The 15,702-nt window shown below is 37.9% G+C and overlaps 1 protein-coding gene across 3 annotated transcripts in view; it reads left to right on the forward strand.

Annotated features, from left to right (window-relative positions):
• TXNRD2 (thioredoxin reductase 2) overlaps positions 1-15,702 on the forward strand; it is a 38,713-nt gene that overhangs the window by 14,427 nt on the left and 8,584 nt on the right. For all 3 annotated transcript variants that reach the window (XM_026106874.2, XM_064522122.1, XM_064522121.1), the window contains exons 11-14: positions 1,012-1,186; positions 9,717-9,853; positions 15,074-15,169; positions 15,390-15,482. In XM_026106874.2, coding sequence (XP_025962659.2) covers positions 1,012-1,186; positions 9,717-9,853; positions 15,074-15,169; positions 15,390-15,482 — 501 coding nt within the window. The remainder of the gene's footprint in view (positions 1-1,011; positions 1,187-9,716; positions 9,854-15,073; positions 15,170-15,389; positions 15,483-15,702) is intronic.

Raw genomic sequence — 15,702 nt, forward strand, 5'->3', positions numbered from 1 at the left:
TGAAGAAATCTACACCTGTGACAGCACAAGATCTAAGCAAGCAGGGAATAATGTGTTAAGAGTGTTTGTGGTGCTTCATAAAACACTTAAAGTAGGGCTTTCTCCAAGACCTTGATGTCCTAGACCTTGCAGGCAGGAAGAGCACACTGGAAAGCTCTAAGTTAAGAGGGAATAGAAATAAAATAACTCTATTCAGGCTGTAACCACACTAAGTCTAATGGAAAACGATTAGTGAGATATGGCGTTTCAGAAGAGGAATAATGCTGTTGCTTTCGTATTACTTAATCACAACTTTGAAAATAAAGTTTTGTAAGCCAGCAGCTTGCATGTAGTTCTTTTGTGTGAGTAGTTTTGTGATAATAGCCTTTAAGTAATAAACATATCCTGTGACAAAGTGCAAACCAAATTACTACAATCAGGATCAATGACATCTTTGGATAAACCTGTCAATGTGGCACTTCACTACTTGACTGTGGTGTGGTATTGTTTCAAACATGCTCTTAGGACAGAAGCGTTATTTCCTTTTGTGTAGTAGAACTTTCCAGGAAACCTTAGTGAATCATCATCTTTGCAGTGGAATGACAGGTGTTACGGCAAAGGGAAATATTTTTCTTCCTTAGCTTTAGGAAAGTGTTTAATTCCCTTCAAGCTGCCAGAAAATGGTAATTATAGCAATGTTAAATTGAATTTGCAGTAGATGCTATTTTTGTATATGCGTCAAATTATGTAAAAGCAACCTTGTTACTCATCTGATATTTTACCTTTTTGAAAATAATTTGAATGTTCTTAGGATACAGGTATTTCTAGCAAGGGTGGAGTTGTAGGTCTCAAATACGTAGTGGCTCAACAAATCACAATGTGTTAGCAATGCAACAGTAACTCAGTGACACAGAACATTTGAAATGCAAGATGTATTTACTGGTTTTCTTGAAGACAGCTGAAGGAGGGTTTTGCATTAAAAGGACCATATATCTAAGTTTAAACAATTTTTTTTTCCCCCCTACTCAACAGCAAATGTCGTCTTTAGTAACTGAGCACATGGAATCTTATGGCACAAAATTTTTAAAGAAATGTATCCCAACCAAAGTTGAAAAATTGGAGAACAACAAATTACAAGTCACCTGGAGAAATACTGACTTGGGCACAGAAGAAACAGATTCCTTTGACACGGTGATGTGGGCAGTAGGTAAACTTGATTATTTTAATGTTTATTTGCAATGCTTGCTATTTTGAAAATGAAGTCCCCTCATTGTATTGCATGGGGCCAAACAGCCTGTTTTTTTTTTTTTTTAATTCATTTCTTCCGTGCCTCACTGGTTCACTTACAGTCTAAAAACACATGAAAGTTACAGTGAATGAAACAAATCCGTGGTAATTACTTATGCATGAGCTGCAGTAAATGAGAGTCATTTTACTCTTCCTCACATTTACTAGAGGATGAGAGCATGAACACCAGCAACTCCTGTGGTGCAGTCAATGTTCTCCAAGTCCACACTCTGTCTTACTCATTTAGCTATTCACTAAAAGTTTCTGTTACCCTGTTTAAGAAGGCTACCATTTCTTTTAGGAATTTCTAAACTGTGCCTGCTAAGTTTGTTACTATAGCTCCAGTGCTTTGTCATCCGCTTCAGAGAAAGAGAAACAATTATTTCTAAAAATCCAAGCTCATCCTAGGGAACCTGGCAGCTTGGAGGCATTTGAACTCAATTTAGGATCTTCCACGTACCTCGATTCTGAGGGGTCTGAGATATGATGCCTAAATCAGAGTAAATCGGTGTAAAAGGATTTTGTGGAACTAGCTATAAGGATAATCACCAGGAACAGGCATTAAATCTATTTTCTAACTCCTTTGATTCAAGTGCTACTTCTTGTAAGGTTTAACACAGAGTGATATATGGTACAAGGCTCCAGCCTGCAGAAAAGAAAATACTCTTTCTGCATTGCCTCCCCAGGCTGCTCATTTTCTGCTGTTATCAGTCAGCCGTCAACTCCTGCATTGCTTCAGATAGACTGCAAGCCCATTGGAATAGGAGGCCTCTTGTCGTCTGTGCTTGTAAAGTTTTGTGAATATCTGCACTTCTAGATTAATAATGAATGGCTAAAGGCAGTAGTGATATTTGGCAAACAGATGGCATCTACCAAACCAAGTAAATATGCTTAAACTTGCTGCTCAAGAAATCTATTTTGATACTGAAGAACAATCAGTTTTACCAGCAGCTTAAGAAACTGATTTTTAATTATTACATTTGTATAAATGTATTTTTTTTCTTTCTCTCTGACACTACTGTTTCATAGAAGCAGGGTAAGCATCACTGTTCCACCTGGGGAAGGTGAACATTTCGAATTCTTGAGGTCGCAGAATGGATCCATGACAGGAGATAGGAACATCTCATTTGCAGCATTTTGTGTTTTGCCCAGCGGATTAAATCCACAGTTCAGTTGTTCCTTTCCCCTGGTTAGGTCGACCTTCTATCTTCCTGATACCCCAAACACAGAGCAGGCTGTGTGTTTGACCTTTTCTTTGGATTACTGTGATTAATGTTCTCTTAGAAGTATAATTGATTTTTATAAATTGTAGAAACAGCTTTTAATAATGGATCATGCTCATCATAACCAAAGACACTAGTGCTTGCCTAGAGCAAAAAAGGCTATGCCATCTGGAGCTCTGACAATCAAAAAACTGTAGAAAAATATTCATTGGGAGATGAATTTAAGTTCTTCAAAACTGTGGGTTTCTAAATGCGGTATCTGATATTCCTCAAACTTTCCAGTAAAAGTGTACTCTGATGTGGAGTCACACCTGTGAAATTTCAAGTCAATTTGTTTACTTTTGTCAAAGATGGAAATAAGAGCTGTTAAATTGAAATAATACCAAAAAAATCTTGTTTTAACTCTAATTATAATAAGGTTGAATGATATACTGTTGCAAGTCAGTTGTAGTGTGACTCCTTGCATGGCTTTGATGTGCAAAAGAGCACATTATAATTTTTGTCATAGACTTGAGTTAAACTCCATATTTAGAAATGGCAAAATGAAACATTTGAGTTTTTTTTTTTTTTTTCTTCCAGTGTTCAAATTTGCGCTCCACCCTTAAGGATTAAACACATTAACAGTTAAAGCTGGTTAACTGATGTGCAGTCCACATGATTCATTGTTTTTCTCTGTATCAACACACCCACACCAGGTGTCTCAGATAATAGACTGGGAAACTTGGTGGTGTTGAGGATTTCCTGTCTGCAGATGTGCCAATTACAATGCTGACTGAAGAAAGTCAGCTTGTAGAATTAGTTAGAAAGCAGCCACTATTGTTAACTAATTGTAGCCTGAATTGTCATAGATACTTCCTTGATTTTTGTAAATGCATCATGGCATTTTAGTAGGATTTTATTAGGATTAATAGGATTTTATGAATAATGTTAAAATTTTTTACTGACAGCGCAACAGAGTTACATGTAAAGGTTTCAATCCAAACCCTTTGTAGTTAGCTGTCAGAGGTCTGTGTTACCTTGCTGAGTGACTCTGCTCTATTGCATTCCAGATCGCTGAAACAGATCTTTCTTGATATTTATTTGATTTTTGTCTGTCTTGTCCTTTAATGTCCCGCCTTTTATTAGTGCTGTCTTCTGCTCGTGTGAGAAATATCCTGAATTGATAAGCTTTTGAGAATTTTTTGCAAAGTGTGAAAGCAATAAACTTTTAATATCAATTTAATATTCCCCGTGCTCTTAAGGGCTCAAAAAGACTTTCCACGATAGGCGCCTGTTGTACCTGAGCTACAAAACAATGGTAAGTCTATGCACGCACAGACTGAGTATAGAGCCTTCATCCAAAGAAGAGAGTAGTGTTTCACACCTTATGAATAGATGCAACTGCTAATCTGTGAGGCAAAATTGCAGGAGATCAAGCTTTATATACAGGGATTGCCTCACCTATCAGAGGGCTGGAGCCTGTGGATTGAATGTTGCAGCTGCAACACAGCTAATATGTAACAGGAACTGACAAGTAGTATTTCCATTTGAAATCGCAGTAGATGACAAAACATTACTGTTGTAACTGGAATTTGTCCAGGTAATTCACAGAGTCCTTGAAAAGATATTTAATCGCCTCATAGCTGATTGGGTCTTGCTGTGTGGAGGAGCAACACTGAACTGATGATTAAACTAAGCAGGTGTTTATAAAATATCCAAAATTAATTTGACAGAGAAAGTGAGACAGTGTGCTAGTAAATTCTTAATAAAGAGAGCCATGAGCAGCACCAGATTTAAAGTTTGGCTTTATAAAACAGAGTGATCTCCCTGATGGGAGCAGTGGAACAACCATTCTCAAGTTCCTTTGCATTTGCAGGCTTAGAGGAAGCCACTGTGCCTTTGAAATAATATCTTTGCTGTAAAAAGAAATTATGCGTTTAGCTCTCTGCAAAGCTGAAAAGGTATCAGGTGTTGCACATCCTATGCTGTTAAGAACATTGCCTTTTGTCAGACTGGATGCCTGGCAGATTTATTTTGTAGTGCAGTAAAATAAGATCATCGTTGTTCAATATCAAGAAAGGGTTAAGTATATCACATTTTTTTACACTAGTTTTCTTCAAATCTTACAACCAAATCAGTTTGGATTAACTAAAAAAACAGAAATTTAGCTTGGAGATTTTCTTTGAAAATTTCCATATGGTGGAATATTGCTGTGATCTCCCGTGAGTACAACTCTGCCAGCCCCTGTAGAAAGAGGATAGGCTTTAGATTCCTCTTTGCAAGCAAATTTTGCCATCCAGTTTTTAACCTTTGGACTGTTCAATAGAAAACAATGCACCGTGTTTGATCTCAGAAAACTGTTAGTGCTAATGTGATTTGGTTTGCTTAGACTCTGGGTCTTTGTTCTGAACTCCCCTTATGTCTCTTTCTCATTATTTTTAATTCATGACTATCTTAGTAAGGTGTGGTTTCTGGATTCCTAATGAAAATTGTCAGTCTGATTACATCAGCCGGTGCTTTTAGCTCCCCCCCCCCCCCCCCAGTGTTTTGTTTTAATGACATTCAGCCAGATTTAAACAATGCTATTTTTAATGTTCCAGTAATTTGTTTGCTTTTAGAGGAGCTTGGATGGTACATGTTGCTTCTGTCCTTTGTTTAACCTACTCACAAACTTTGAATATAACTCTTGTTTTATTCTAGTTATATTACCAACTCACAGTTACCAAAATCACTCCTTCATGTTGAGGAAAAGTTAAATGTTAGGCTAAGCCTCTAATATGCACAAGAGAATATTTTGGAATCTGAACTATCAGATCACGTTGATTTGATAAGCAGTGGCTGGTCTCTAACTTCAAAACCGAGAGGTTGGTATAAATAAATAAAAAACTGACTGGTGGAAAATGCTCCAAAGTAATTTCATAATACCAGTAAAATTAATGTGACATTTTCTGCAGAATACAGGTTCCGTTCACCTGTAAGTGTATCGGAGGTTGAAACCAGTGACCACATCTGGTAGTGGATCATGGGTACTGGTTTTTGACATTGCAGAAACAGCCATTAAGGACATACAAAACCTTTGGTTATAGCAAGCTTAACATGGGAGAATTAATGTAAAGAGAAATGTAGCTTCCTTCTCAGAAAGTGTTTCTAGCCCACTTTACCTTGCAAAGGACCTTGAAAATACAGCAACTACAACTGTTAGAAGTCTGCCCCGCGCTGTAAGGTTTTTGTTTGGTTATGCAGCATTTGGAGCTGCTCTTCTTTTTTCTGTTTCCAGTGAGACCAAAGTGACGGCTCCTTGGCTTTTTGTCTGCAGATGCAAATAACTTCCAATATACAGTGGATGGTGATGCCTGGGTGATTACTGATTGCACCATGGCAGCCACAAGCTCCCTGCTGAGATGCCTCTTCTGAATAGTCAGTAGAACTAATCAACGCTACGAGAAAGAGTACAGCCTTGCAGACTTAGCAAAGAGCCGGTTACTGCCCTGGCACTGACTAAGGTCAGATCTTTTATCCAATTGTGGCGGGCATGCTAAGAGTCTATCAGTAATGGAGGAAAAGTTCAAAAACATCCTTGTAACCTTGGCGCACATTTCTATCAATGGTGTAAGGCTTCTGAATGTGTGGGGGTTTTTGTTTGTTTGTTTTACTTTTGTTAATCCTACTGTAGTCAATATTTTTTCTAATCTGAGCATTAGCTATGCTGAATTGGTCCTCATGGCCATTATCAGCTGGCCGGGTTTTTGTGAACGGCCTATGGCTTTTCAGGAGGGATTTGGAGGAGGAAAAGGTAGTGGTCATGAAACTGATTTGGGAGTGTGTTAGACACCCAGAACGAGATGGGAGAGAGTACCAACACTGTGGGAAAACAAATGAGATCTTGATCAAGGTCAACCTGAGATCACAGATTGGGTAGAGGGGATGAAGTGATGGATTGAAATGCAAATGTATAGGGAAGACATGGAGAAGACCGCTGGATTTAGGTTTTATGCTGGAAGAACCACCCTGCAGAATCTGCAGGCGTTGATGTGCCTGATAATGAAATGCTTGGCTGGCTCTGATTTGGATTTTCAAATGCAGGGAGCAAACAGACCACTCCAGTTTCTGTGATTAAGAAGCTGCAAAAGACCCATTATAAAAGCTGTGCAGAGCTGCTGTCAGCTGTGCCTTTATCACCCTGGGAAATCTTACTGTACGCAGGAGTATGCTATCCCTGGTTTACTGCTGCTACGTATTTACTTGACTGTGCCAATTTTTATGGCTTCTTCTCATTTTAGCTGCTTCGGTCTCACTGAGGTAGGTCCTGCACCCAAAGTTTCATTGGTCACAGCAACCTGGAGCTGCCCCTGCCTAACTGGGAGTGGGAGCCTGGTTCCTAGAACAGCTCAGCAGGTGATAGGACAGAGTTGCCACGTTACAGTCTGACCAACCTGGTGTGTTTTTGAGATACGTGCTTTAACCAGCCTCTTGTTTCTCTCTGTAGGTAGGCTGGCTGATGGCCTCCTCAGTAAGCCATGTTGCTAAGTTTTACAAAACCAGGTCAAAATGCTGCCTTTGTTTTTCTTTTAAAGTCAGAAGTGAATGGGGACAGGTCCTGAGCACGGAGACCTGTGTGGTTTTCAGAGTTGTGTAGTTACTTTAGGGGTCTCTTAAAGATGGGTTTATGGTGTAGTACTAAAAACACAGGAGTCATGTAAGCTTTTTAAGGGTCAGATCTGAACTGGCATCTTTCTCCTAGATGTCTGGCATAACATCTTGCTGTTTTGAATAAAAGCTAAAGCTAGTCTTGTGTTTTCCTCGTTCTTTACGTTTCAGGGCAGTTGGGCATCTTCAAACTAAAAGCACATGTGCTGACTTGTACAAAAAAAAGGCCATCTCTCTTTTGTGCCTGGTAGGATTTTGTCTAGTTTTCTGGATCTTAGGAAGAAGCTATAAACTCGTCCTTTCTTAAAGCTGTAAATGTAAAAAAAACTTAAGTTGTGGGAATGAAATACATATCCTTCCCATCCGGTACTACTAAGAAATAGTAACAACTGATTCTATAATACAAGTAAGTGAATGTTGGGAAATGTCAGGATTTCCTGAACTTGGCATTAAAACTTACCAAGCCACTTTGGCTATTCATGAGCCTAAGCTAGTCAATTTGGTGTGAAGCAAGATGAGTAAGTATAATTCTAGTTTATGGAAGTGAGCCAGATGGGGCTAAAGGCCAATAAAGTTTCGGCTCAGTTTTTAATGTTTTATTATTGCTTTCAGAAATAATATTTAGGCAGTGAAGTTGGGAGAGAAACTTCACTATGAGTAGCAACACATTTTTTTGTAACTCTTAGCTATTAATACCAAACTGTACACATGTTAAAATAGATTGGAATCGAAAGGTTAAGTGTTATCCTGCAGATTTGATAAACTCAGCTGTTGTTGTTGTCACAGCTCTTTAAATGACTCTATTGACGGTTTTTCTTTTTTTTCTTCTTTTCTTTTCTTTTTTTTTTTTTTCCTTTTCAGTGCCTACCATTGCGTGCTAAGCTTTCTCTTGGCTCTGCCTGGCAGGAAAAAGGGGAAACTAGAAAACCCCATTAGCTGTCCATTTGCAGAATATCCAGGCTTTACTCTCAATACACAAAAAAATACAACGGTAGGAAGTTGTTTCACATCCGAGCCAAGATAAGGTCCTGGAGGTTTATTATTTTTGTTGCCTGATAGCATCAGGACTGGGGAGCAGGGGGCAGAGAAGGAACAGCAGATCAGCATCCCATGGGGACAACAGAAGGGAAGACAGACAGATAGCCAAGTGCCGACAGCTTCAGTCAGTACTCCCAGAGGAAGTGTTGGTTTCACCAGATGAAATTAATACACAGAAGTCTTTACAGAGGCATTCAGATGTGACATTGTTTGGGGGGTCTGGCTATATGGCAGATGTATAAAGCAGTGAATCATATGTTTACATATAATTAGATCTGTATTGACAAGCCAGGTTTTCCTTTTGTTTAATAATTTCCTACATTAACATCAAAGAACTTGTTTTTGTAATGAAAACACATTTCCCTTTTTGGTTTGCTTTGCTATAGTTCTGTATTAACATCAAACACAAAATCATGACTCCCACACAAAGGATAGAAATATTTCCATTTATAGCCTCTGAAAATGGATGCAACATTATAAAACTTCCTTCATTTGGACATGCTTGGTAATATCCTCCATGTGACCCTGTATGTCCTTACAAATTCTGGGAGTACCTGATAAATTGACAGTGTGCATTAACTTTCATATACATTTGAAAAATTGGATAGGATTTAATATTCCAGTCCTGCATCAGGACCCATTGTGCTAGTAACTGTACAGCAGTTCAGTGTAGTGTTATCAAGATTTTGGTGATCTTAGTGGTAACTCTGTGCAGAAAACATTACAAAAATATTTTTAAAGGTGTACAGTTTGAAATGTAATTTAGAGAGAGAAATCCTATGGAAGAGATGGAATTTAAAATCTTTGGAAGAAGAAGCTGTAATAAAATCCAGGCTCAGTAGAATTTGCCTCATTCACCTTTAAATCCAGTGAAAATAATAGTTTTAAATTCTACAAAATGTTTGTACAGTGTTTGACCTAAATATCTCAGCATTAAGATGTTTGCTTTAGAGCAAAGTTGATAAAACTCTTTTGCCCAAGCTGAGGGGATTAAAAAAGCTTTAAAATAGGTGTCTAAGATAAGAAGAAAAAAGGACTTTAGGAATGTTTAATGTTGGACAGCATTACCAGTAATTTGTGTCCACAAGTGTGTGCAGCAGGCTGTTTGTCAGTATTGAGTGCCTTTCGGGTAGTGTTTATTGGTAATTTTCATTGTAGAAGTTGCTTATTGGTTTGTTTATTTTTAGATATATACATACATATATATTTTATATATGTATTCATATTGCCTGTGAACTAAATTTAGCATATGTGATAAATATTAAATCAACTGGCTTTTGCATGTTTTGCAGTGGATGGTGTCCTGCACATTTTTAAAGGATACCTTTCTTCTAAGTAATCTAAGCAAAGGCAATGGTAATAGAGCTTCTTTCACAAAGGAATTCATGTCCATACTTTCCACCTTTACAGCTTTTCACCATCATTTGGTTTGCTTTTGCTTTCTACTTGGACCATCAAGTAGCATGATGGACTTGGAAATCTATGATGGGGAATGCCAGTTTTTTAGATCAACTTTGCCAAAGTTTTCAAATAATTTTTACATTAATTTATTTTTTCCTTAAGGCCGAGTCCCTGACACCAAAACTCTCAATTTGGAGACAGTTGGCGTGAAAACTAATTCTGAAACTGGAAAGATCATTGTTGATGCCAGCGAAGCTACTTCTGTTCCTCACGTTTATGCAGTTGGAGACATAACAGAGGTACTGAGTCTACATAAACTATTTTACAATAACAGGAAGCCAACTTTGTTCCTGACTAATAACTAGTCCCCAGATGTCGTCATGCTGTAGCATATATATTAGTGTTTTGCTCTTTTTCATTTTTGTAGAGCTGTAGTGTTTATGCCAGCCACCTGGGTCAGTAATTTTCTTCACATGGATTTTGTGAAGTATCTCAGCATTAGAGATTATTACTGATGCTTATCAGGCAATGCGTCATTGGTCAGAGGCTAATAATAATGTCTTTATCACTTTTATTATCTTTCTAATAATGTTTTTATCACTTCAAACATATGAGTTCATGCTAGCTGTGAATGTTGAGTGAAAATAGATTTTAGCTTCTAGAGTTGAATACACTTATTGAGAATGACCATGACAAATTCTGTAAATAGTTCTAGTGTTTTGGGTTTTAATTGTGATTAAGACAGCATTTCTGTTCCCTGATACAAAATGTTTCTGATTAAAAGTGTGCGCCTCCAGAATAAATAAATAAAAAAAGAAAGTGCTCCAAGTACTTAATGCATTTGACTTCTATTCATGATTTGTGAATGTTTATGCCACATAAATAATAACGAGCCTTTTTTCAAAAAAAACCCCATCATTAGCTTAAGCAAAACAATTTTTTTGTTCTTGTTATAGATGCAAAAACAGAATTCTGTGGCCTTGATTTAATTCTGTTGATAATCCAGAAAGTTATCTGTGACAAGAATCTCTTGCCCTGATCAAAATATGTTCAGATACTTCCAGTCACTTAGTTCTTCTGTAAACTGAAAATTAAGACTACCTACTGTATATATTTCAAGCTGGGCATCTTGAAATATGTTGTCTTCATAAAATACAATGTGTGGCTGGATTCCAAACTGTGCCCTTACAGTGCAAAAAGTGCCCATCCCTTACAGTCAAGATTGGTTTTGATCTAATGGAGGCACCTTTTTAAAAGTCTGGAAATCTAAATACTGTAATGATATCCAAAGCCCATATGTAATATATTTTGAAGGACCTTTAAAAGGTTTGTCATTCTGCCAAATACAAACCCTACAGGTGCCCTGACTTTTTGAAGAGAAGTAGCAGGTTATGTGATTGTTGGGAATAGCCCTGCAAATTCCTGACTGGACTCTGGAACAGTCAGAAACACTTAAATCTCCTAAATCTACTGACCACTCCTGACCTCTTCCCCTGTATCTAGGCATGTGTTTCTTCCTGTCTGTCTCCATCTTCATGTGAATGACTTGCCATTTCCTTTTTAACTGTGTTAAAACTCTTTCCTGCTCAGCTATTTCTCATTTTTTCATTACTCTCCACAGCTTTTCTGTCCTGTCTGGTCACTCAGAGCCTCAGGATTATGTGCAGTTCCTCTCCTTTCTTCTCTTCCCTTACGGAGGTTTCCTCTGTACTTGTCACTTCATGCTCTAGGATATTTCCTGAAGTCCTCTTTCTACTCACATCACCTCCTACCCCTGCTCATCTCTGGTATATGCCTTGGATGGGCCTCCTGCTTTCCAAACTTTTCTTTTTAATTTCATCCAAGCGGCAGTTGTTAGAGGCAATGTTGGCAAGGCCTTAGATTCTGTTGCTCGTTCTGCTGCCAATCTGCGATGTTATTCTGGGCAAGTCATTTCCTTTTGGATGCTTTTTGTCTTCTGCCCTTTGAGGATTTAGTTAAGTAAGAAATGTAAAGTTGGAGGCAGGATGCTCTCCTCTTTCCTACTCTAGATCTAAAAAGTCAGGTCTTCATTTATTGGTTATTTTCATTTCTTTGTTAAACCTTCAGTTTCCTTTTCCTGCTTTTGTCCATGTTAGTTCAGATTTTCAAACTCGAATTGTATAACAGGGACTTCTAAATGTAAGTGGTAAAAACATAGTTTTTTACTACATCCAGTGTACAACTGGGAAAAACTGGAGAGTTAAATGAGTGCCTTGTAGAAATACTCTCTTAAGCTTATACTAGCATATCGTCTCAGTGCTCTGGAATAGGGAATTAAGTCAATCACAGTATAGTGCTTGTGCATTTATAAATTTTAAGGACAGAAGGAATTCTTGCCATTATCAAATCTGATCCCCAGCGCAATGTGAGCCATGTAATTCCACAGTGGAACTGCTAAAATGCTATGCAGTAAAGTTATTTTATTTGAATTCTAAATTCATTTTTGAAGTAGAATTAATTTCAATAATCTCATTGGCATGGGAACCAGCAGTGAAACAAAGTTCACAATGTGGTTGGTGTTGGTGCACATCTCAGCAGGATGCACTTGATCCTTCTTTGTGTATTCTTTGAGAAGCACAACGCTGTGCAGCTAGGTGTGTGAGGTTCCTGCGGAGACCTTGCAAAAAGGGCAGGAAGGGGAATCTTCCTTCCTGCAAATGAGCATCAGTGGTCCAAAATATTGCTTATAAAAATAGGATTTTGTCTCCAGTGTTGCTGTTCAGGCCTCTTCTTTTTTTCTCTGCTCTTTCCCTGTCTCAGTTTCTTTGCTGCCAGAAGATGTTATTGATTGTTTATACCTTTGCAAGTAACTTTCAATTCCCCTTCCTCCCTCTTCCCCATGCCAGGCTGAGTAGACACTAACTTGCTGCCAAATAGCAAAAACTACATTTTTTTTTTTTTTAATTCCGTGCCCTGGGGGAGGAGAGGAGGGTGTTTGCTGACACGTTCAGAATGAGTGTTTTCATTTGGGAGTCTTACCCAGCTGGCATAAATGGGAAACTATGTGTGCATGGGTGTCTTGTTGCACCCTCGTATAGACAGTGAAATCCTGAAGTTATTCAAGCTGTTCATTTGGAGGAAGGGAAAAACCTCTCGTGGGTGGTTGGCTTGTCTACCCTCAGAAGGTTTTCAAGCTTTGGCAAAATAGAGTTTTCAACTGACAGGTGAAACTGCATTTAGGTTTTTTCATCCTCTGTAATCAGGATGAGGATGACCAGGCTGGAATTTTAATTTGAATCTTTGCAGCACTGATCTGTGTGTTAAAATCCTTCCTGCAGTCATGTTGAAAAGCATGGCACACATTATAAAGATATTCTCCTAGAAGGAGGTTTATCATAGGTACACAACACTGTACGTCTGTCATATTTCAAAGGGTGTTATAACAAAGATGTTTAGAGAAGGTGGAATGTACAATATGTTGCTTTGAATAGAAATAAGACCAAAAAAGAGTCATGTTAGAGCAAATACACAGGACTTCAAAGCTTTTTACACTCTCTTAGGAGCCATCTAGTTTAAATGTATAATACGTTGGAGGATTCTTATGAACAATTTGTATCCATAATACTCAGCAGGGTAATTCTACACATGACTGCAGAGTGAATGTTCATTTCAAATATTTACCAGGGAAGGTCTTTAAGCCATTGTTTATGAGAAATTGGGCTTTATCTGCATGGATGTTTTAGTAATTAGCTGGGTTTTATGGAATGCATGGCAGTGCTTTCACAATTTTATCTCTCGTTCCAATCTTCTATTCATTTCTGGAATGCCAAAACAACATCTGTATTTCCTGCTACAGAAATGATTGGCAGCCATGTTTCAGGCAAATGTTTGTAAGAAAAAACAAATGGCAAATTTCATCTGGTAAATGACATTTACAGACTTGAAAGTCAAAATGCTGGATTTGAAAACCTATGATTTGATGGATCTTAGGCTTGCAGTTTCATGGTCTATCATGGGCTGTGCGGAAAAACAGATTAGTCTTCATTAACAATTAGAATAAGGAGTGGCCATTACCACATTAGACAAGAGCTTTTCATGTCATTTCATTTTTTCTTTTTGGAACAGAATTCTGAACTTAAGTGGTTATTAGTACAGACAAAAGCATAAATACATATCAATATGCAGTTGGCTGATATGGTATGTGTACTAAAGTAAATGGCAGCTAATATCTTGTACAAAAACTACCTAACAACATACAGAAAAGATAATCTGGGAAAGAGAAATGGATTGTGATAAATTAAATGCTCAAAAACATTAGGATAATAAATGTTTGAAAAGCTGGAATGTGTGTGGTGGGAAACCTTTGTTTTAATTTCTGCTAAAGGCTCTTTTTGAGGAATTATTGGACAACCACTTCCAAATGAGGCTTTGCAGGAATCTGACAAATGTTGGATCTAGATAGGACCTGTATGAATCAAAATTTCACAATTTTTATAAAGCATTCCACACTGTCCCATGAAGGTACTGTTTTCCAGTTATGGCTTTTTATGTCTCCACATCCTTCCTTCTAGATTTCTGACCTCTTTCTCCTCTCAGACAGGCATCTTGATGATCTGTTCTTGGATAACTCTTGAAATGCTTTTGACTAAATTTATGAAGCCTATTAGAGCTTATTAACTTACATGGACTATTCTTCTTCAGACTTCAAAAATTCCTTTAAAAATGCTTTACTTCATTTGCAAAAAATTCCAGCTTGTTTGAAACTAGCACTGGAGTTCTGATGCCCTAGTGGTATTGTGCCAGCACTCAAAATTAGGGTTATGGCACACCACGTAGTCTTGTTTGGATATAAAAATAACCAGGACTCAAGCTCGAACTGGAGCATGTCCTGCTCCTCTCCTACTGTCATTCCATTTCTTACTTGCAGGGAGTTAGCATTTGCCAATAGCAATCCTTTTCCTGACTCTCTCTAATAGCAGAGTCTGAGATCGGGACCAACACAATCTATAAGTTGTGGTGCTGCCAAATAGTGTTCTGCTTCTGTGATGCAGGATCAACATAGGAAGTCAGAAATAGTGCTTGCAAATAGCAAAGCTTTTTGCACGGGTTAAATCCATGTTTTGTAACAATGTGGTAGACTTAACTTTTTTAAAAAGGTCTGATGTTTTAAAACATTTTTGCTTTATTCTAGGGTTTTGGGTTTTTTTGTTTTAAAAGGAAGACCAAAAAAACCCTTATCAATGACTTACTACGGAGAGAAAAGGGGAAGTGGATGCTTAGTATGTGAATATCTTCTGCTCTTTGGGGGGTAATATGATAAGACGTAAGATTTTGACATGCATTCATTCATGGTGTTTGTTCCCACATCAAGACAGCTCTCAAGCTCAGGCACTTAAAAGCATGTTTGGATAGAAATGATTACTCCTTCCTCCATTTGGAGCCCCGGCTACTAAGCTGGAATTCCGAAGATCTGGCCTTCCTCTGCCCATTGTCCCAGGAGAAATCCTCTTATGTTACTTCTCTCTTAGTTAAAACAAAGCTTTGTGCTCTTTTCTCAGGGCCGCCCTGAATTGACACCCACAGCAATAGCTGCGGGAAAACTGCTGGCTCGGCGTCTTTTTGGCCAGTCTTCAGAATTGATGGACTATGACAGTGTGAGTTATTTCTTCTTTCAATAATAAAACCTTTTTTTAAATTAATTTTTTTTTTTTAGAATTGTATTTTGTCATCTGGAATACAACTTTGACAGTAGCCAAAGTAGATGTATGTGACAGAGCTATACTTCTCACTCATGTGAAAGTCTCCCCTGTATCTGCCATGCAGCAGCTTCATATGGTTCAACAGTAGTATTTTCTGTTGTTTCCTCACAAGCAGGTACCTACTACAGTTTTCACTCCCTTGGAATATGGTTGTGTTGGACTGTCAGAAGAAGAGGCTGTGCAATGTTATGGATCAGATAATATTGAGGTATGTTTAATTTTATAGTTGATGTCAGAGTTATGTTATAAAAAGCTAGAAGTTTCCCTGTGTTATCAAGCAAAAATTTTTGGTCCCCAAAATATTGTGTTTGCAGTTAGGGAGTAGGTGTCTTCAGAAAAGCTCAGGACTTTAAAGATGTTGCAAGATGTCACAATGGGAATTGTAACCTACTGGTCTTAAAATAATAGAATCTGACTGCAGTGAAATT

Source organism: Dromaius novaehollandiae, chromosome 17, assembly GCF_036370855.1.
Source record: "Dromaius novaehollandiae isolate bDroNov1 chromosome 17, bDroNov1.hap1, whole genome shotgun sequence".
Taxonomy (NCBI): Eukaryota; Metazoa; Chordata; class Aves; order Casuariiformes; family Dromaiidae; genus Dromaius; species Dromaius novaehollandiae.